This window comes from Artemia franciscana, chromosome 5 (genome assembly GCF_032884065.1).
Source record: "Artemia franciscana chromosome 5, ASM3288406v1, whole genome shotgun sequence".
Taxonomy (NCBI): domain Eukaryota; kingdom Metazoa; phylum Arthropoda; class Branchiopoda; order Anostraca; family Artemiidae; genus Artemia; species Artemia franciscana.
This window is the reverse complement of record NC_088867.1, coordinates 35774616-35792593: the sequence shown is the minus strand read 5'-3', so window position 1 is coordinate 35792593 and position 17978 is coordinate 35774616. Positions and strand designations below refer to the sequence as shown.

The 17978-nt window shown below is 37.0% G+C and overlaps 1 protein-coding gene across 2 annotated transcripts in view; it reads left to right on the top strand.

Moving 5' to 3' along the window:
• Positions 1-17978, top strand: part of LOC136027332 (uncharacterized protein DDB_G0283697-like) — a 158995-nt gene that overhangs the window by 88397 nt on the left and 52620 nt on the right. For both annotated transcript variants that reach the window (XM_065704469.1, XM_065704468.1), the window contains exon 4: positions 1610-2078. In XM_065704469.1, coding sequence (XP_065560541.1) covers positions 1610-2078 — 469 coding nt within the window. The remainder of the gene's footprint in view (positions 1-1609; positions 2079-17978) is intronic.

The following is a 17978-nucleotide window of genomic DNA, read 5'->3' as shown; positions in this document are numbered from 1 at the left end:
GTATTTAGTTATATAGGTCAAGCGTTTGAATAATCTTTGGGTGACTTTAAAGATGTACGTAGATGTGTTTCAGCCGTTGCTCACAATTTTGATAACAGCTGTCCCGAGTTACCAAAAAATGGTATAAACAATTGCTATTAAAATTCTAGAAAAATTGCTAATGTTTAAGGAAAAAAACTGTTGATGGGTTTTCACTACAAAATTCAAAATATTCGACTAAGAAAAACAAGTAGCTTACAAATTCCTTTGTTTTAGAAATAGCTGCGGGCGACTTTTTTGTTTTATAGCCTTGTAGTGTATTTTATATTTGTTCAAAATGAGGTTTTAAGTCTTATTGTACATTATGAAAGTTTCTTGCAATTGTTAGTAACATTTAAGATGTCAAACTTTAAAGGAACATAGATCACTGTAGTTGAGTCTGGTGTTCCCACTTTGATCAAAATCCAAAGAAGGCTGGAATTTGGGCTTCACTAAACACTAAATAGTTTGTTTGCATTGGACTTGGTATTAGCCAGTTGATCTTCTAAGACAATTTATAGCATAAAAATTATTTGCATATTATACTAGTAAAACTTAGTTGAATTATATCAATATTCTGAGATAAAAAAAAAGTAAATTTTGGTTCTGAATGATTTTTTTTCTTTTAAAGAAAAACCTTTCATATCAAACTACATTTCTTCAATTATCTTAAATGTAGTGCACAGTCAAATCATGACTATCAATTTTTTTTTCATGTTCAGTGGTTTGTCGCTCGATAAAAGGTAAGATCTCAGTGCTAGAAACCTTTTTCTAATGTGGTGACCGTGAAACGAACCAGAAATTTGTAGTGAAGTTTGCCAAATTTCTAAGTATTTTCCAGAGCAAAAAAATCGTTTTATCGCCAACTGTGCGATGTAAACAACAATAGAAAGATACCGTCATAGCTTCAAAAGTATAGATGAGACATATTAAATAATGAAAGAAAATTTTGAAGTTTGGCAACTTTTACCTACCTTGGATGATTTTGTATTTTTTTAATTTGTTTCTAACTTTTTATTTCAGTTGGAAAAACTAGCATTTTGCTTTAATTATTTAAAAGAAAATGACACTATCAATTACATCATCTTGGAGGTATGGTTAAATCTGTAGGTCAATGGAGCTCTTCTGATGTTGCAAATAAAAAGAAAAATAAAGTTTCCAAATCTAAATTATCTTTGCTATCAAAGCCTTAGCTATCAAAGTTAGCTTGCTCGTATTTGATCAATTGTATTATCTTCTAAATATTGTGTAATAAGCCATGAACCTTGAGTAGATTATTGTTAATTCAGGTTGTGGGCAGCATCAGAGTACTTTAGGGGTGATGGTGACCCGAAAGTCATATCTTTGACATATTCAAAGCAGTTTAGTATTAAACTAAGGACAATACTTTCTTAATTTAAAGTTGGCTAGTCTAGATAAATACAAAATTCTCTCGCTCTATTAAAACAAAAATCTATATCCTGAAATATTCCTTTATCTCTTTTTTCAAGAGAAATATTTTTTTTTTGTTACTAGCATTTAGAAATATTTGAACAATTTATTTTTCAGACCTTTGTTCCGAGTGATTTATGGACCTTTTTTCAATTTCTAGATTGCCTCTAATCGAATACTCTGCATAATAATCCTTTCAATTTGGTCGTGGTCTCTTCTGCAGTTTACATTAGTCATAACAGCTCCTTCAAAGCCGAAAAACAAGCGAGGGAAACATGCAGAGCAGTCAAAGAAGAATACTACTTGTGCAGAAACTTGTTGCACTGTAGATGTTTGGAGCATCTTAATCAACATCATTCTTCAAGATGCTCCTTTCTTCATTTTTCGACTTCTTCTCATCTCTTATTATAATATAATTAGTTACATGAACATATTTTTTACTGCCAAGAATACTCTTGTGATAATTTTGCAGTTTTATAGACTTGTGGTTGTTCAATCCGAGAGAAGAAAGCTGCTTAAAAAATCAAGAAAAGGAGGAGAAAAGGTTGTTCTAATAAAGAAGGAGTCGAAACGTTCAGAAAAAGGGAAACATCTTTCACACCATTCGGAAAAAAAGCTAAAAATGAAAGGTAAGATAACAAAATAGCTTTATTATGGCTAAAAGTGACTTTTCTTCTGATCTCAAGTACAAGCACACATATACGGCTACATAGACAAACAAAAATGCAAGAATGCAAACATATACACAAGTGCATTCTTACAAACTCATTTACTCACACATGCGCTTTTGCAATGAGTGTAAACACAAACCAACTTAGAACACGCATACGTTTATTTTCCAAGAAATAAATTTTTAAGCCCGGTTAGCTCAGTCGGTAGAGCGTGGGACTTTTAATCCTAAGGTCAAGGGTTCAAGTCCCTTATTGGGCGTGTTTTTTTTCTCCTGTGGTGGTGCAGTGGGTTTGACCTTATATTGGTAATACGGGACCCAGAGATCGAATCATGCTGCAGAAATGCACTGCAGGGCCGACGCACGGACCCTAGTAGTCAAGAAGCGTCGTTAATCTGATACAATACAATTTTCTGAGAAAAATTTGACCGGTATATATAGTTTTAAAAGCTAAGATGGGGATGTTCGGCCTGTTGTATGGCTGGACGAGTTTGCCAGCTGGGCTAGTAAAAATTATGCTTCAAATTTATTAAAACCTGGTCGAATATCAGTGGTATTAAAATTGTGCTATTAAAAATAAAATTAAAATTTTCAAATTAGGTAGCTACTGACAGCTTTAAGGCTTAGAAGATCGCTAGTTTGCTTCCAGAATTATGTTGTTGACTGACTTTCTCCTTGTCAAAGTCCTAAGTATTTGAACTCTTTCTGTTGAGCCAAACCTTGTTTATTCTCTAATATAATTGTACATGTTTTTGAATTTGTTTTAAAAAACCGTTGAAGAATCTTTGGGAGTTATATTGGCTCAACATTTGCAACAGGAAATGCGATTAGAAATAGTCGCTTTGGACCAGCTTTGTGTATAAATCTTTGTTTTCATTTTGTTTTCTTTCCTTCAAACTAAATTCTGGTCATGAATATTTGTTCCCAACAAAAAATCATCGCCAGAACAGCTATAGGATGTTTGAAACTTTTGTGTTTTGTAACACGAAAACAGCCTGTCCTGTGGTGGTGCAGTGGATTTGACCTTAGCCTGGTAATACGGGACCCAGAGATCGAATCATGCTGCAGCAATGCACTGCAGGGCCGACGCAGGGACCTTAGTAGTCAAAAAGTGTCGTTAATATGATACAATACAATACAATAGGAAAATAACTTTAGCAATTATTGTATATTTTTGACGTAATAACTTAAAATAGTTTTTTTCTAAGACAACACTGCCTTTCTATGACGGACAATTAAAAGTTCAAATGAAGATAAGTCCTTTTATTAGACAGTGAAAACGGATGTTTGATATCTGTTTTCACTGTCTAATAAAAGAACTTATCCCCATTAGAATTTTCATTTGTCCCTAATATTGTATACAATTGGAAATAGAAAATGGAAAATACCGAACGAAATGTGACTGTAAAACCACAACAGATCTATCTAGACTGATTAGATGTATGGGCAGTTTGATAATAGAAAACCTGAAACAGGATTAAAAATATTTTTAAAAGGTTGAAAAAACAATGTTTCCAACTGCACCAAAACAAAAATTAGTGCTACTTTAAGAATTTGTATGTTAAAACTATCCCGGGGTTTCATTTTGGTCATAACGAGTTTCAATTTGTTTCCATAGCAGAAATTTTTTTTATGCGTTAGTGGGTTCTCAGAAAAAAAAACGTTTTTTTCATTTTTTTTGTTACTTAGACTTAAATCTTCTTTTTATTTGACAGACTTTTTTTCCTTCGTATTTTATCCCAACAATTCATGCTTTACACTAACAGGTATGCTCGTAAAACTTCATGCCAAGATTCCACCTACCTCTTTATAAACAACCTTTAACCAAAAGTCCCTGCCTTTTAGATGATGAATGACATACTTTTAAAGATACTTTAATTTTCAGAAGATTGAATCCTCTATCAATAGGCTTACTGACAAAAAAAAAAGTTAAACTAAAACGATTGATAATGGTGGTGGGCTGGACGCCCTGCCACCATGCTATGGAAGTTTGCCGAAGTTTGTTCTAAAGTATGACTGTTTTACCTTATGTACCCGAATTGATTAAAAAAAAAAAAAAATCTTTTTTTGAAGGACAAAAAGAACAAAGTTGAAACCTAAAACGAACAACAATTATTCTTCGCGCCTTCTGCAACATACATCTACAGAACTATTTTAAACAAACTTACTCACTTTATTTCCGTGTATTTTTGTAATTCTGAAAAACTGACAATTCATTAGAAATACAAAACCCACCCCGAAAAAAAAAGTTCTCCTAGAAGCAAACTAACCTGTAAAAAACAAAAGACTAAATTATAATGCTTCTAATACACTGGTGATGATGATACAGGCTAGTGTTATGTACAATTCTTTAAGAATTCAAGCAAGTTCAGTCTTCAGTGCGGCACCGGTTTCATGATTCTGCAGATACAGAAAATATCAAAGGTCTGTTTATTTCAGCTAGTTCAGAAATATGCCAGGTAAACTGCGGAGAATTATATTTTTTTTTCGTTCGAAGTTTAAACTTGGTTTCTACTTTCATCAGAAGACTTTGATTTTCAAAATCATTCTTGTTCGTTTTCATTGGTCTTAAATATACAAAATAAACGAACCAAAAAGATATGTGTCTAACTTAGGAGATGAAAATAAATTGTCAATGTGAATTTTTGGTGAATGGTATCGACCCCGTGCTGATTATTCAAATTTAGTGAGAAGTGAGAGCCATAATTCCTATTTATGCCATGTGAGCTTGCATAGCTCAGTTGTTCAAGAGGAATTTTAAATCACATTGATATAAAATTTACTTTCTATAGTAAAATGAAGCTCAATATTTAGTTCTCTGTCATTCCATTCCCACTTCTCGATTTTATACTTAGTTGGACACTAGACAATTGTCGACATCATGGCGTCATTCTCAAGACACGTTTCTTGAAGAAGAGGTAAAAAAGGAAGTTGGGAATTTTGATTGATGCTCCCATTCATCATGAAAACTGGATAAGTTACGATTAATGGTAGTGTTCAATATTCTAGTCTGATAATTTTTTTCGATTTATGCTACAACCGTTGTTTTTGTCCTTTTACCAACCATTTCAGATTTGCATTAAACACAAGCTTGATAAACAGATATGAATCAATTTCAATGAACTTGACTGGGAAAATGTCACCATCTAATCACAATGCGTATTAATTACAAAGTTAAAGTTTAAGGGCTTTGGAATTAATTAAGCTGTACCAGGCACACACACAGGATTTCCTTTTTTTGGGGGGGGGGGCTAATATTTCTGCAATGAGAGGTGAGCTATAACCCAACAAATCCCATATTTCAAACTTATTGCCGATCGAACTTCAAACATATGATGTACAATTACACACAACTATACATAAACAAACAGTTCGTGGTAACGAACTGTAGTAAGGAGCGACCAGGCTCAATAGTAACCAAAACTCTAAAAAATGGAGTTTTGATACCAATAGCTACATAAAAAATGGATTTTGATTCTGGTTTTAAATATATAAGTTTCATTAAGATTAGTCTTAACAATCAAAAGTTACGAGTCTGAGAATATTAGCCTCATTTTAGAAAACAGGGGGACACACCCCTTAAAAGTCATACAATCTTAACGAAAATCACACCATCAGATTTATCGTATCAGAGAACCCTATTGTAGAAGTTTCAAGCTCCTATCTACAAAAATGTGGAATTTCGCATTTTTTGCCAGAAGACAGATCACGGATGCGTGTTTATTTGTTTTTTTTTGTTGTTTTTTGTTGTTGTTGTTTTTTTCCAGGGGTGATCGTATCGACTCAGTGGTCCAGAATGTCGCGAGAGGGTTCATTCTAACTGAAACTAAAAGTTCTTGTGCCCTTTTCAAGTGACCAAAAAGTTGGAGGGTACCTAGCCCCTCCCACGCTCATTTTTTCCCCAAAGTCACCGGATCAAAATTCTGAGATAGCCATTTTATTCACCATAGTCGAAAAACCTAATAGCTATGTCTTTGGGGACATCTTACTCCCGAACAGTCCCCGTGGGAGGGGCTACAAGTTATAAACTTTGACCTGTGTTTACATATAGCAATGATTATTGGGAAGTGTAGAAACGTTTTCAAGGGCATTTTTTTCAAAGGGGGGGGGAGAAGTTGAGGGGGGTTACGTGGGAGGATCTTTCCATGGAGGAATTTGTCATGGGGGAAGAGAATTTCAATGAAGGGGGCACAGGATTTTCTAGCATTAATTAAAAGAAAACAATGAAAAAATAAATATGACATTTTTTTTCAACTGAAAGGAAGGAACAAAATTAAAACTTAAAATAAGAAAAAAATATTACGGATATGAGGGGTTTACCCCCTCGTAATACCTCGCTCTTTACGCTAAATTATTTTTAGTAATTTCAAGTATTTATTCTACGGCCTTTGGGATTTAGCGGTCATTCGTAAGGAATTGGGACAAAATTTAAGCTTTTGTGTAAAGAGCGAGGTATTGAAGAGGAGGTGAAACCCATCATATACGCAATAAGAACATACGAATATAGAAGTTCGTTCCGTAAGTTAATTCTATAGTTACGTATATATTTTACTAATGAAAACGTTCGTAAAAAATTAAAAGTTCTAGTTGCCTTTTTAAGTGTTCAAAATTGGAGGGCAACTAGGCCTCCTCCCTAGCTCCTTTTTTCTAAAAATTTTCCGATTAAAACTATGAGAAAGCCATTTAGCCAAAAAAAAAATTAATATGCAAATTCCATTTTAATTATTTATGGGTGGAGAGCCAAGATCAAAACATGTATTAATTCAAAAACGTCCAGAAATTAAATGAAAAAAAAAAACCAAGTCTTTTTAAGTGAAAGTTAGGAACGACATTAAAACTTAAAACGTACAGATATTACTCCGTATATGAAAGGGGCTTTTCCTCCTCAACGCCCCGCTCTTTACGCTAAAGATTTTTACTGTTTTAAAAAGTAGAGTTAAGAGAAAGAGTCGAACTTTAGCGCAAAGAGCGGGGCGTTGAGGAGGAAAAGCCCCTTTCATATACGGAGTAATTTCTGTTTGTTTTAAGTTCTGTTCGTTAAAACTTGTTTTTTTTATTTAATTTATCCAAAGAACGTAGAAAAATGCATATAGGGTTGGCTCAACCCCCCACAGCCCTGGGTCAAGGGTTGTAAGCTATGCCCTGGGGGTATATAAGATCTATACCAGCCCTTTTTTTTTACATTTTTAGAATCGTCATAAAAAGTCAATTCCTTATTGTATATGTTTCCTTTTTTGGAGTTTCGGCGGTTATTAGTACATTTTGCTCCTTAATAACAGACCCTTCACATAAACTGTTTGATTTTTAGAGCAATTAAATGAAAAAAACTTTTTCCACAAAATGCGTTTTTCAAGAAAAAGCAAAGAACTCCATTAAACAAAAATGAGCAAAAATAGAATAAAATAATCTATCAAGCGTAAAACTACCACAAATCATCATCAATAAATAAATGCAGCCCAACACGAACAAAAATTACGATAAATACCCGATTCAAACTCAAACGAGCAGAAATTAACATGATTAGGGCTCACAGACCTTAAGCCCTCTCAAGGCCAGAACATAATTTGTTCTTAACAAAAAAAAAAAAAATGATTTCGCGTTGTCAATTTAATATACACTTGCTCATATTTATTCTTTGAACTCAAAATAATTGCTGTTTTAATAAAATTATAAAAGTGATAACATTTAAAGTTTTTCAGTAAAGTGCAAATTATGTTCTGGCCTTGAAAAGGCATAGGGGTTGTGATGCGAGCCCTAATCATTTTAATTAGTTATGCCCAGGGGCCAGTGGCATAACTTACAACACTTGCCCCTAGGCTCTGCTGGTTTGTAACGACCCTAAGCGCCTTGTTGTATTTGGACTATTTTGAATAAAATAGGTATTTCAAAATTTCTATTGTCTGCATTTCGGGAAAATGCAACGAGTGAGGGGAGGATGTAGCCGCCCTCTGGTCACTTTGACTCTTAAAAAGGGTACTAAAACTTTTGATTACCATTCCAATTAGACCCTTCTTAAGTATATACGACCACCCTTTCTACGAGAACCTTAAATACCCCCAGTGCAAAACTTACAACCCTTGCCCTGAGGGCTGTAGGGTGGTTGTCATCCTCAAAGGCATAATTTCTAGATCCTTCAACTACGTTGAATAAAATTGCTATATCAACGTTTTCATTGGTTGTGTTTGGGGAAATAATTTTCGTGGAAGGGAAAGAGGGGCTGGTTGCTCTCAAATCACTCTTGACTTTTAAAAGGGCACTGTAACTTCAAATAAAAATGAGACCAAGCTGAAGTTTCTACGACCAGCGATTCCATAAAGACACTAAATAAAAAAAAACTAATTTTTTTAGCTGAAAGTAAGGAGCGACATTAAAACTTAAAACGAACAGAAATAATTCCGTATATGAAATGGGCCGTCCCCTCCTCAACGCCTCGCTCTTTGCGCTAAAGCTTTTAATTGTTTTAAAAAGTAGAATTGTGGCAAAGAGCCAAACTTTAGCGTAAAGAGTGAGGGATTGCGGAGGGGACAACCCATTTCATATACGGAGTAATTTCTGTTCATATACGGAGTAAGTTTTAATGTCGCTCCTTACTTTCAGCTAAAAAAATTAGTTTTTTTTATTTAATTTCTGAACGTTTTTGAATTAATACATGTTTGGTTTTGGCTCTCCGCACATAAATTATTAAAATGAAATTTGTATATTAATTCTTTTTTTTGGCTAAATGGCTTTCTTTTAGTTTTGATCAGACGATTTTGAGAAATAAGGGGTGGAGAAGGAGGCCTAGTTGCCCTCCAATTTTTTGGTTACTTAAAAGGCAACTAGAACTTTTAATTTTTAACGAACGTTTTTATTAGTAAAAAATATATGTAACTTAAGAATTAACTTACGTAACAAACTTTCATAATCTTTTATTTTTATTATGTATACGAGGGGGTTTGTACCCTCGTTAATACCTCGCTCTTTACACTAAATCGTAAGTTTTGTCCCAATTCTTTAAGAATGACCCCTGAATCAGAAAGACCGTAGAATAAATATTTGAAATTACTAAAAATACTTTAGCATAAAGAGCGAGGTATTTATCTCCTCCTAAATACCTTGCTCTTTATGCTGAAGTATTTTTAGAACCCCTCATATGTGCAATCATCTCTGTTCGTTTTAAGTTTCAATGCTACTCCTTCCTTTCATTTGAAAAAACGTTGTCATGTTTATTTTTCATTGTTTTCTTGTAGTAATGCTAGAAAATCCTGCGCCCTTTTCATTGAATTTGTCTTCGCCCATGACAGATTCCTCCAAGGAAAGATCCTCCAACATAGCCCCCTCCCCTCAGCCCCACCCCCAAACAAAATAAAATCCCCCTGAAAACGTCTGCACACTTCCCAACAACCATTACTATATGTAAACACTGGTCAAAGTTTGTAACTTGCAGCCCCTCCCCCAGGGATTGTGGGGGAGTAAGTCATCCCCAAAGACATAGTTATTATGGTTCTCGACTATGCTGAACAAAGTGGCTAGCTCAAAATTTTGATTCGTTGACTTTGGGAAAAAATTGAGCGTGGGAGGGGGCCTAGATGCCCTCCAATTTTTTTGGTCACTTAAAAAGGCCACTAGAACTTTTCATTTCCGTTAGAATGAGCCCTCTTGCGACATTCTAGGACCACTTGGTAAATACGATGACCCCTGGGAAAAAAAAACAAAAAAAAAACAAACAAATAAACACGCACCCATGATTTTGTCTTCTGGCAAAAAATACGAAATTCCACATTTTTTTAGATAGGAGCTTGAAACTTATACAGTTGGGTTCTCTGATACGCTGAATCTGATGGTGTCATTTTTTCTAAGATTCTACGACTTTTAGGGGGTGTTTCCCCCTATTTTCTTAAATAAGCCAAATTTTCTCAGGCTCGTAACTTTTGATGGGTAAGACTAAACTTGATGAAACTTATATATTTAAAATCAGCATTAAAATGTGATTCTTTTGATGTAGCTATTGATATCAAAATTCAATTTTTTAGAGTTTTGGTTACTATTGAGCCGGGTCGCTCCTTACTACAGTTCGTTACCACGAACTGTTTGATTAAATGTCTCCAGGGCATAACTTAAAAACCTTGTCCCAGGGCTCTGGGGGGTTTTACCAACCCCAGATACATTGTTATATGTTGTTTGGACTATTTTGAACAAAACGACTATTTCAAAATTTCAATCAGACGCGTTTGGTGAAAAGACGGGTAGTCGGGGAGAGTGCTAGTTGCCCTTCATCACTTTTGACTCTTAAAACTAAAACTTCCAATTTATAGCCAAATGAGACTCCTCTAAAGTTTATATACTCATCCCATACATCAGAGCCCGTAAATACCCCTGGGGCATAATTACAACCCTTTCCCTCAGGCTCTGAGGGCTTGATTCAACCACAAAAGCCTTGTTGTATGATTTTTGAACTATTTTGAATAAAATTCATGTATCGAAATTTCAATTGGATATATTTCAGGACAATAAGACGAGTATACGTGGGAGGGAGGGGGTAGCTGCCCTCCTATCACTGTTACTCTTAAAAAGGGCACTAGAATTTCTACTCATCCGAGACGAACTTTTTGATACCCATTTTTTTTTTAATAGATCAAAGATCATATAACGAAAACTCCGAGGTCGACAAATCCCTCAGGACCCAGGGTAGGCGTTGTAAGTTATGCCCTTGGGGAATATATGGTTGTTATGAAAGGGATGCTCGTATAAACTTCAGAGAAAGCTCATTTGATTGGAAACTGGAATTTCTACTTCTCTTTTTAAGAGTCAAAAGATATCCGATGGCAATTGGCCCCCCACGCCTTTTTCCCCAAATCTATCCGCAAAATTTCTTGTAGGTAGCCATCTCGTTGAAAATAGCTCAAAGATTAGATAAGAAAAACTCCGGTGTCGATATAACCCCCCAGGGTCCAATGGCAGGCATTGTAAGTTATATCCTGGTTGCGTATATGGTTTTTATGAAACATATGCTCGTATAAACTTTAGAGATGGCTCATTTAATTGGAAATTGAAAGTTCTAGTTCAATTTTTAAGAGTCAAAAGAGATTTGAGTGCAACTGGCCCTCCTACGTCCTTTTCCCCAAAACCAAATCGAAAAAAAATTTAAGATAGCTATCTCTAAGTTCTTATCGGATGAGCTTGGCGAATAAATGGCAAGGAGGGGGAGACTAGTCGCCATCTTATCTCTTTTGACTCTTCAAAAGTGAACTAGAACTTTTAATTTCCAGTCAAATGTGGCCTCTCTGGGGTTTATACGAGCATCCCTTCCATAAGAACCATATATGCCCCCATGGTATAACTTGCAATGCCTGCCATTGGACCCTGGGGGGTTTTGTCGACACCGGAGTTTTATCATAATTGTCTCTGAATTATTTTATAAAAAATGTCTATTTCAAAGTTTTCTAGGAAAAAAAGAGCGTGGTCGCTTTTGACTCTTAAAAAGGGAACTAGAACTTCCAATTTCCCATCAAATGAGCCCCCTCCAAAATTTATGCAACGACCCCATCCATATGAAGTACCTCATGGAAAAAATAAATCATAAAATATTGGAGCCGTATGGTCTTTACCATAGGCAATGCTATAGCGTTGCCTCTGATAAGTGAACTAGAAATTTCAATTTCTGATCAAATGAGTCCTCTCTGAAGTTTATGCGAGCATCCCTTTCATAACAACCGTGCATGCTCCCCGATTATAACTTATAACACCTGTTCCCGGGTCCTGGGGCATGGTGTCAACAACAGAGTTTTAGTTATCTGACGTGGAAAATGGCTATTAAAATTTTATCGGAAGGGTTTGGGGAGAAGAGGGAGTGGGGCTGCTAGTTGCCCTTGAATATCCTTTGACTCTTAGATGATAAAATAAAACTTTCAATTTCCAATCAAATGAACTCTCTGTGAATTATATTAGAGCATTCCTTCCATAAATACCATATATGCCCCCCAGGGCATTACTTACAATGACTGCTCCCGGGTCCTGGGGGCTTATGTCGACACGAGAGTTTCTGTTATCTGACTGTGTAACTATTTTTTTAAAAATAGCTATCTCAAAAAATTTTATCTGATGCATTTTGGGAAAAAAGGGAGTGAGGGGGGGCTAGTTGCCCTCTGATCTCTTTTGACTCTTAAAAAAGAAACTAGAACTTTCACTTTCCAGACAAATGAGCCCTCTCTGAAGTTTGTACGAGCACCCCTTTCCATAAGAACCATATATGCCCCCAGGGTATAACTTACGACACCTGCCCCCGGGTACTGTGAGGTTGGGTCGACACCAGAGTCTTTGTTATATAACCTTCTCACTATTTTTAACAAAATGGGTATTTCCAAATTTTTATCTGATGCGTTTGGGGAAAAAGGCTGTGGAGGAGGGCCTAGCTGCCCTCCGATATCCTTTGACTCTTAAAAGGTGAACTAGAAGTTTTACTTCAGAAAGAAATGAGCCCTCTCTGAAGTTTATGCAAGAATCCCCTCCACAAGAACCCTATATACCCCCAGGACATAACTTACAACGCCTGCCCCCATGCCCTGGGGGGCTGTATCGTCACTGGAAAATTTTATCTGACCTTTGAACCATTCTTAACAAAGCGGCTATCTCAAAATATTTATTTTATGTATTTTTGGAGAAGAGGGCGTGGGAGGAGACTAGCTGCCATCCTATCACTTTTGACTCTTCAATGTGAACTACAACTTTCAATTTCCAATCCAATGAGCCCTCTCATAAGTTTCTTAGAGCATCCGTCATACGAGCATGGGGGCTTTGTTGACACGAAAGTTTTGTTATCTGAGCTTTGAACTATTTTTGACAAAATGTCTATCTCAAAATTTTCATCTGATGCACTTGAGGAAAAAAAACATACTGGAGGAAGAGCTAGCTGCCCTCTGATCACTTTTGACTCTTAAAGACTGAACTAGAACTTTCAATTTCCAATCAAATGAGCCCTCTCTGAAGTTTATACGAGCCCCCCTTCCATAGGAACCATATTTGCCCCCAGGACTCAATTTACAACGTGTGCCCCCAGCCCTGGGGGGATGTTTTGACTCCGGAGTTTCTGTTTTATGATCTTTAAACTATCTTCAACAAAATAGCTATCAGAAAAAAATTTCAGATGTATTTGGGGGAAAGGGCGTAAAGACGGGCAGTTGCCCTCCGATCCCTTCTGACTCTGAAAAAGTGAACTAGAACTTATAATTTCCAATCAAAGAAGCCCTCTGTAAAGTTAATACAAGCATCCCTTCTATGAGAGCCATATTTGCCCCCAGGGCATAACTTGCAACGCCTTCCTTCCGGCCCTGGGAGGTTGTGTCAACCTCTGAGTTTGTTTCCCCGAAGGTATTAGACAAAAATTTTGAGATAGCCATTTTGTTGTAAATGGTTCAAAGGTTGGATATGAAAAAATTCAGTGTCAGCACAACCCACCAAAGACGAGGGGCAGGCGTTCTAAGATATGCCCTGGTGGTAAATATGGTTCTTATGGAAGGGATGCTCATATGAACTTCATAGAGGGCACATTTGATTCGAAATGAAAGTTCTAGTTTACTTTTTACGAGTCAAAAGAGATCGATGGTCAACTAGCCCCCCCAAGCCCTTTTTTCCCAAAACCAATCCGATACGAATTTTGAAATAGCATTTTTTCAAAAATAATTCAAACATGAGATAACAAAAACTCCAATGTCGACACAACCCCCCAGAACCCCTGAAACGGCGCTGTAAGTTATATCTGCGGGCGTATATGGTTCTTATGAAAGCGATGCTCATATAAATTTCAGGGAGGGCTCATTAGATTGGAAAATAAAAGTTCTAGTTCATTTTCTTAGAGTCAAAAGAGATCTGAGGGCAACTAGCCCTCCTCCCGACACCTTTTTCTCCCTAAACCCCTCCGATAAACACTTTGAGATAGCCACTTTGTTAAAAATAGTTCAAAGGTCAGATCAGAAAACCTCCTGGGTCGACGGAGCCCCACAGGGCCCGAGGGAAGGCGTTTTAAGTTATTATCCAGTGGCACGTATGGAATGGATGCTCGCATAAACTCCGCAGAGGGCTCATTTGATTGGAAATTGAAAGTTCTAGTTCACTTTTTAGTCAAAATAAATCGGAGGGCAACTGACCGCTCCCCCACTCCAAGCCCTATTTCCATCAAACCCATCCGATAAGAACTCTGAGATAGCCATTTTTTAAAATAATTCAAAAATCATATAACGAAAACTCCAGTGTCAACACAATTTCTCAGGGCCCGGGGGCAGGCGTTTTAGACTATGTCAGGGGAGTATATTGTTGTTATGGAAGGGATGCTCCTAAAATGTCGGAAAAACCTCATTTGACTAGAATTTAAAAGTAATAATTCAGTTTTAAAGTATCAAAAGAGATCGGAGGGCAACGAGACCCCCTCACACCTTTTTTCCCCAAACCCATCCAATAAAAAGTTTGAGACAATTATTTTGTTATAAATAGTTCAAGGTCAGATACGAAAAACTCCGGTTTCGATACAAACCCCCAGGGCCCGGAGGCAGGCATTGAAAGTTGTTTCCTGGAGGCGTATATGGCTCTTATGGAAGGGACCCTTTTATAAACTTCAGAGTGGGCTTGTTTGATAGGAAATTGAAAGTTCTAGTTTACTTTTTAAGAGTCAAAAGATATCCAAGGGCAACTAGCCCCCCCTCCCCCGTTTTTTTAGAGGGCTCAATTGAATGTAAGTGTCCACTTTTTAAGAGTCAAAGAGATCGGAGGTCAAATATTCCCCCCCGTGCCCTTTTTCCCAAAACTATCTGATACGAATTTTGAGATAGCCTTTTCGTCAAAATTAATTCAATAATTAGGTAAGAAAAAACTCCGGCGTCGAGGAAACCACCCAGGGCCCGGGAGCAGGCGTTGTGAGTTATGTCCTGTAGGCGCATATGGTTCTTATAAAGGGGTTCTCGTATAAACTTCGTAGAGGGCTCATTTGATCGGATAGTGAAAGCTCTAGTTCACTTTTTAAGAGTCAAAACGATCGGAGGGGAACTAGCCCCCCTCCCCCCATGCCCATTTTCTCCAAACCCATCAGATTCAAAAATTTTGGAGATAGCCATTTTTCAAAAATAGTTCAAAAATTAGGTAACAAAACTAGTTCTAGATCACTTTTTAAGAGTCAAAAGAGATCAGAGGGCAACTAGACCTCCCCCGCTTCACGATCTATTTCCTCAAACCCATCCAATGAGAAATTTGCAATCTATTTTTTAAAATGGTTCTAAGATCATACAACGAAAACTCTGGGGTCGACAAAATCCCCCAGAGTCCGGGGGCAGGCGTTTTAAGCCATGCCTGGGTGGCTCTAATTCAGTTTTAAGTCAGAAGAGACCGGAGGGCAACTAGTCCCCTCCTCCACGCCCCTTTTCCTCCAAATGCATCCGAAAAAATTTTGAGATAGTCATTTTGTTAAAAATAGTTCAAAGGTCAGATAACAAAAACTCCGATGTCGACACAACCCCCCAGGGTCCGGGCAGACGCTATAAATAATGGTCTGGGGGCAAATATGGTTCTTATGGAAGAGAGGCTCGTATAAACTTCAGTCAGTGCTCGTTTGATTTGAAATTGAATGTCATAGTTCACTTTTTAAGAGCCAAAAGAGATATGATGGTAACTGACGCCCCCCCCCTCATGCCTTTATTCCCCAAACCCATCCGATAAAATAGTGAGGTAGCTATTTTTTTTACAAATAGTTCAAAGCTCAGGTAAGAAAATCTTCGCTATTGATTCAACCACCCAGGGCCCGGGGGCAGGTGTTGTAAGTTATATCCAGGGGGCATATATGGTTCTGATGAAAAGATGGTCGTATAAACTTCATAGAGGGCTTGTTTGATTGGAAATTGAAAGTTCTAGTTCACTTTTAAGAGTCAAAAATGATCCGAAGTCACCTAGCCTATTCACCCCCAATGTTCCCTATATCAACCGCTAACAATTTTGAGATAACCTTTTTGTTAGAAATAGCTCAAAGGTCAGATAAGAAAAGCTCAGATGTTGACGCAACCCCCCAAGGCCCGAGGGTATGTGTTGTAACTTATGCTTTGGGGGCATATCTGGTTCTTATGGAAGGGATGCTCGTATAAAGTTTGGAGAGGGCTCATTGGATTGGAAAATGAAAGTTCTAATTTACTTTTTTAGAGTCAAAAGAAATTCGATGGCAACCAGCCCCACCCCCTAGCCTTTTTTGTTAAAATAGTCCAAACATCAGATAAGCAAAACTCCGGTTTCGATACATCCCCCCAGAGCCCAGAGTCAAACGTTTTAAATTATGTCCCAGAGGCGTATAAGGCTTTTATGTAAGGGGTGGTCGTTTGAGCTTCGAAGGTGGCTCATTTGCTTGGAAAATCGAAAGTTCTAGTTACCTTTTTATAAGTCAAAAGTACATGGTGGATTTCTACCCCCCCCCACGACCCAAACACCCTCTTTTCCCCAAAGACTTTTTAAGGAAGAGGTGGCTTCCATAAAAAGCTTTTTATGGAAGAATTGGTCGTATGAATTTTGGAGGGCACTCATATAATTATTAATTAAATTTTTTATTTCGCCTTTTAAGAGTTGAAAGTTAGCTGATGGTGACTAGCCCGCCTCCCTCCCAACCTTCTTTTCCCCAAATGCGTCCAATCAAATTTTCATATAGCCATTTTATTCAAAATAGACAATAGATAATATATCAGAAACTTCAGGGAAATAATAGGCCCCCAGAATCCGGGCCCTGGGGACACATAAGGTTTTTATGGAAGGGATGGTCGCATAAACTTCGGGGGGGGTGCTTATTCGATTGTAAATTAGAATTTCTATATCAGATAATCTATATTAGATAATCTGATTTCTATAAATCAGAATACCCTTCTCAAGAGTTAAAAGTGATCGGGGGGGAAACTAGTCTCCCCCAGGCCTTTTTCCCCAAATGCATCCAATCAAAATTTTTAGATAGGAATTTTGTTCAAAATAATTGAAAGATCAAGTAATAAAAACTCCGGGGTTGAAATATCCCCTCAGAGCCCGGGGAGAAGTGTTGTTAGCTATGCCCCGAGGACACAGAAGGTTTTATTTAAGAGGTGGTCGTGTAAAACTTCAGAGATAGCTCGTTTGGTTGGAAATTGAATGTTTTAGTTACCTTTTTAAAAGTCATCAAAAGTGTTGGGAGTGCTTCTACCCTCCCCCACGGCTTTTTCCCCAAATACATCCGATAAAACTTTTGAGATAGCAACTTTTTTCTAAATAGTCAAAAATTCAAATTACTATAAATTAGGGGGGTTGAGAAATCCTCCTTAGCACCCGGGACAAGAACTGTAACTTAATATAAGTTGTAAGTTCTTAAGAATTGGAAGTTATCAAAAAGTAACAAGCCGTCTCCCCTCCCTTGTGCCTTTTATTTCCAAATGCATCGTATCAAAATTCTGAAATTGCCATTTTGTTCAAAATAGTCCAAAATTCAAATTACTATAACTTAGGGATTGAGGAATCTTCCCTAGCCCCTGGGGTAAGGATTGCAACTTATGTAAGTTGTCCATCATTAGAATATAAGGTTCTATGGAAGGGGTGGTTGTATTAATTTGGAAGGGGGTGATTCGATCGGAAATTGAAATTTCTAGCTATTTGTTACGAGTCAAAAATAATCACTGGCCAACTAACCCACGCCCCACTTTCCCAAAGGGCATTAGGTGAAAACTTGGATAGCCATTTTGGCTACCTTCGATCGAAAAAGAACAAAAATTAATCAAAAAAAAACTTCCGAAGTTTTTTCCCAATTCTTTCAGAAAGAATTGTAATGTACTTCTAATGAATGGAAAAATCACTACCTTTTTGAATAAAAATGGAATAGTTGTGGGCATCAAGTCATGGC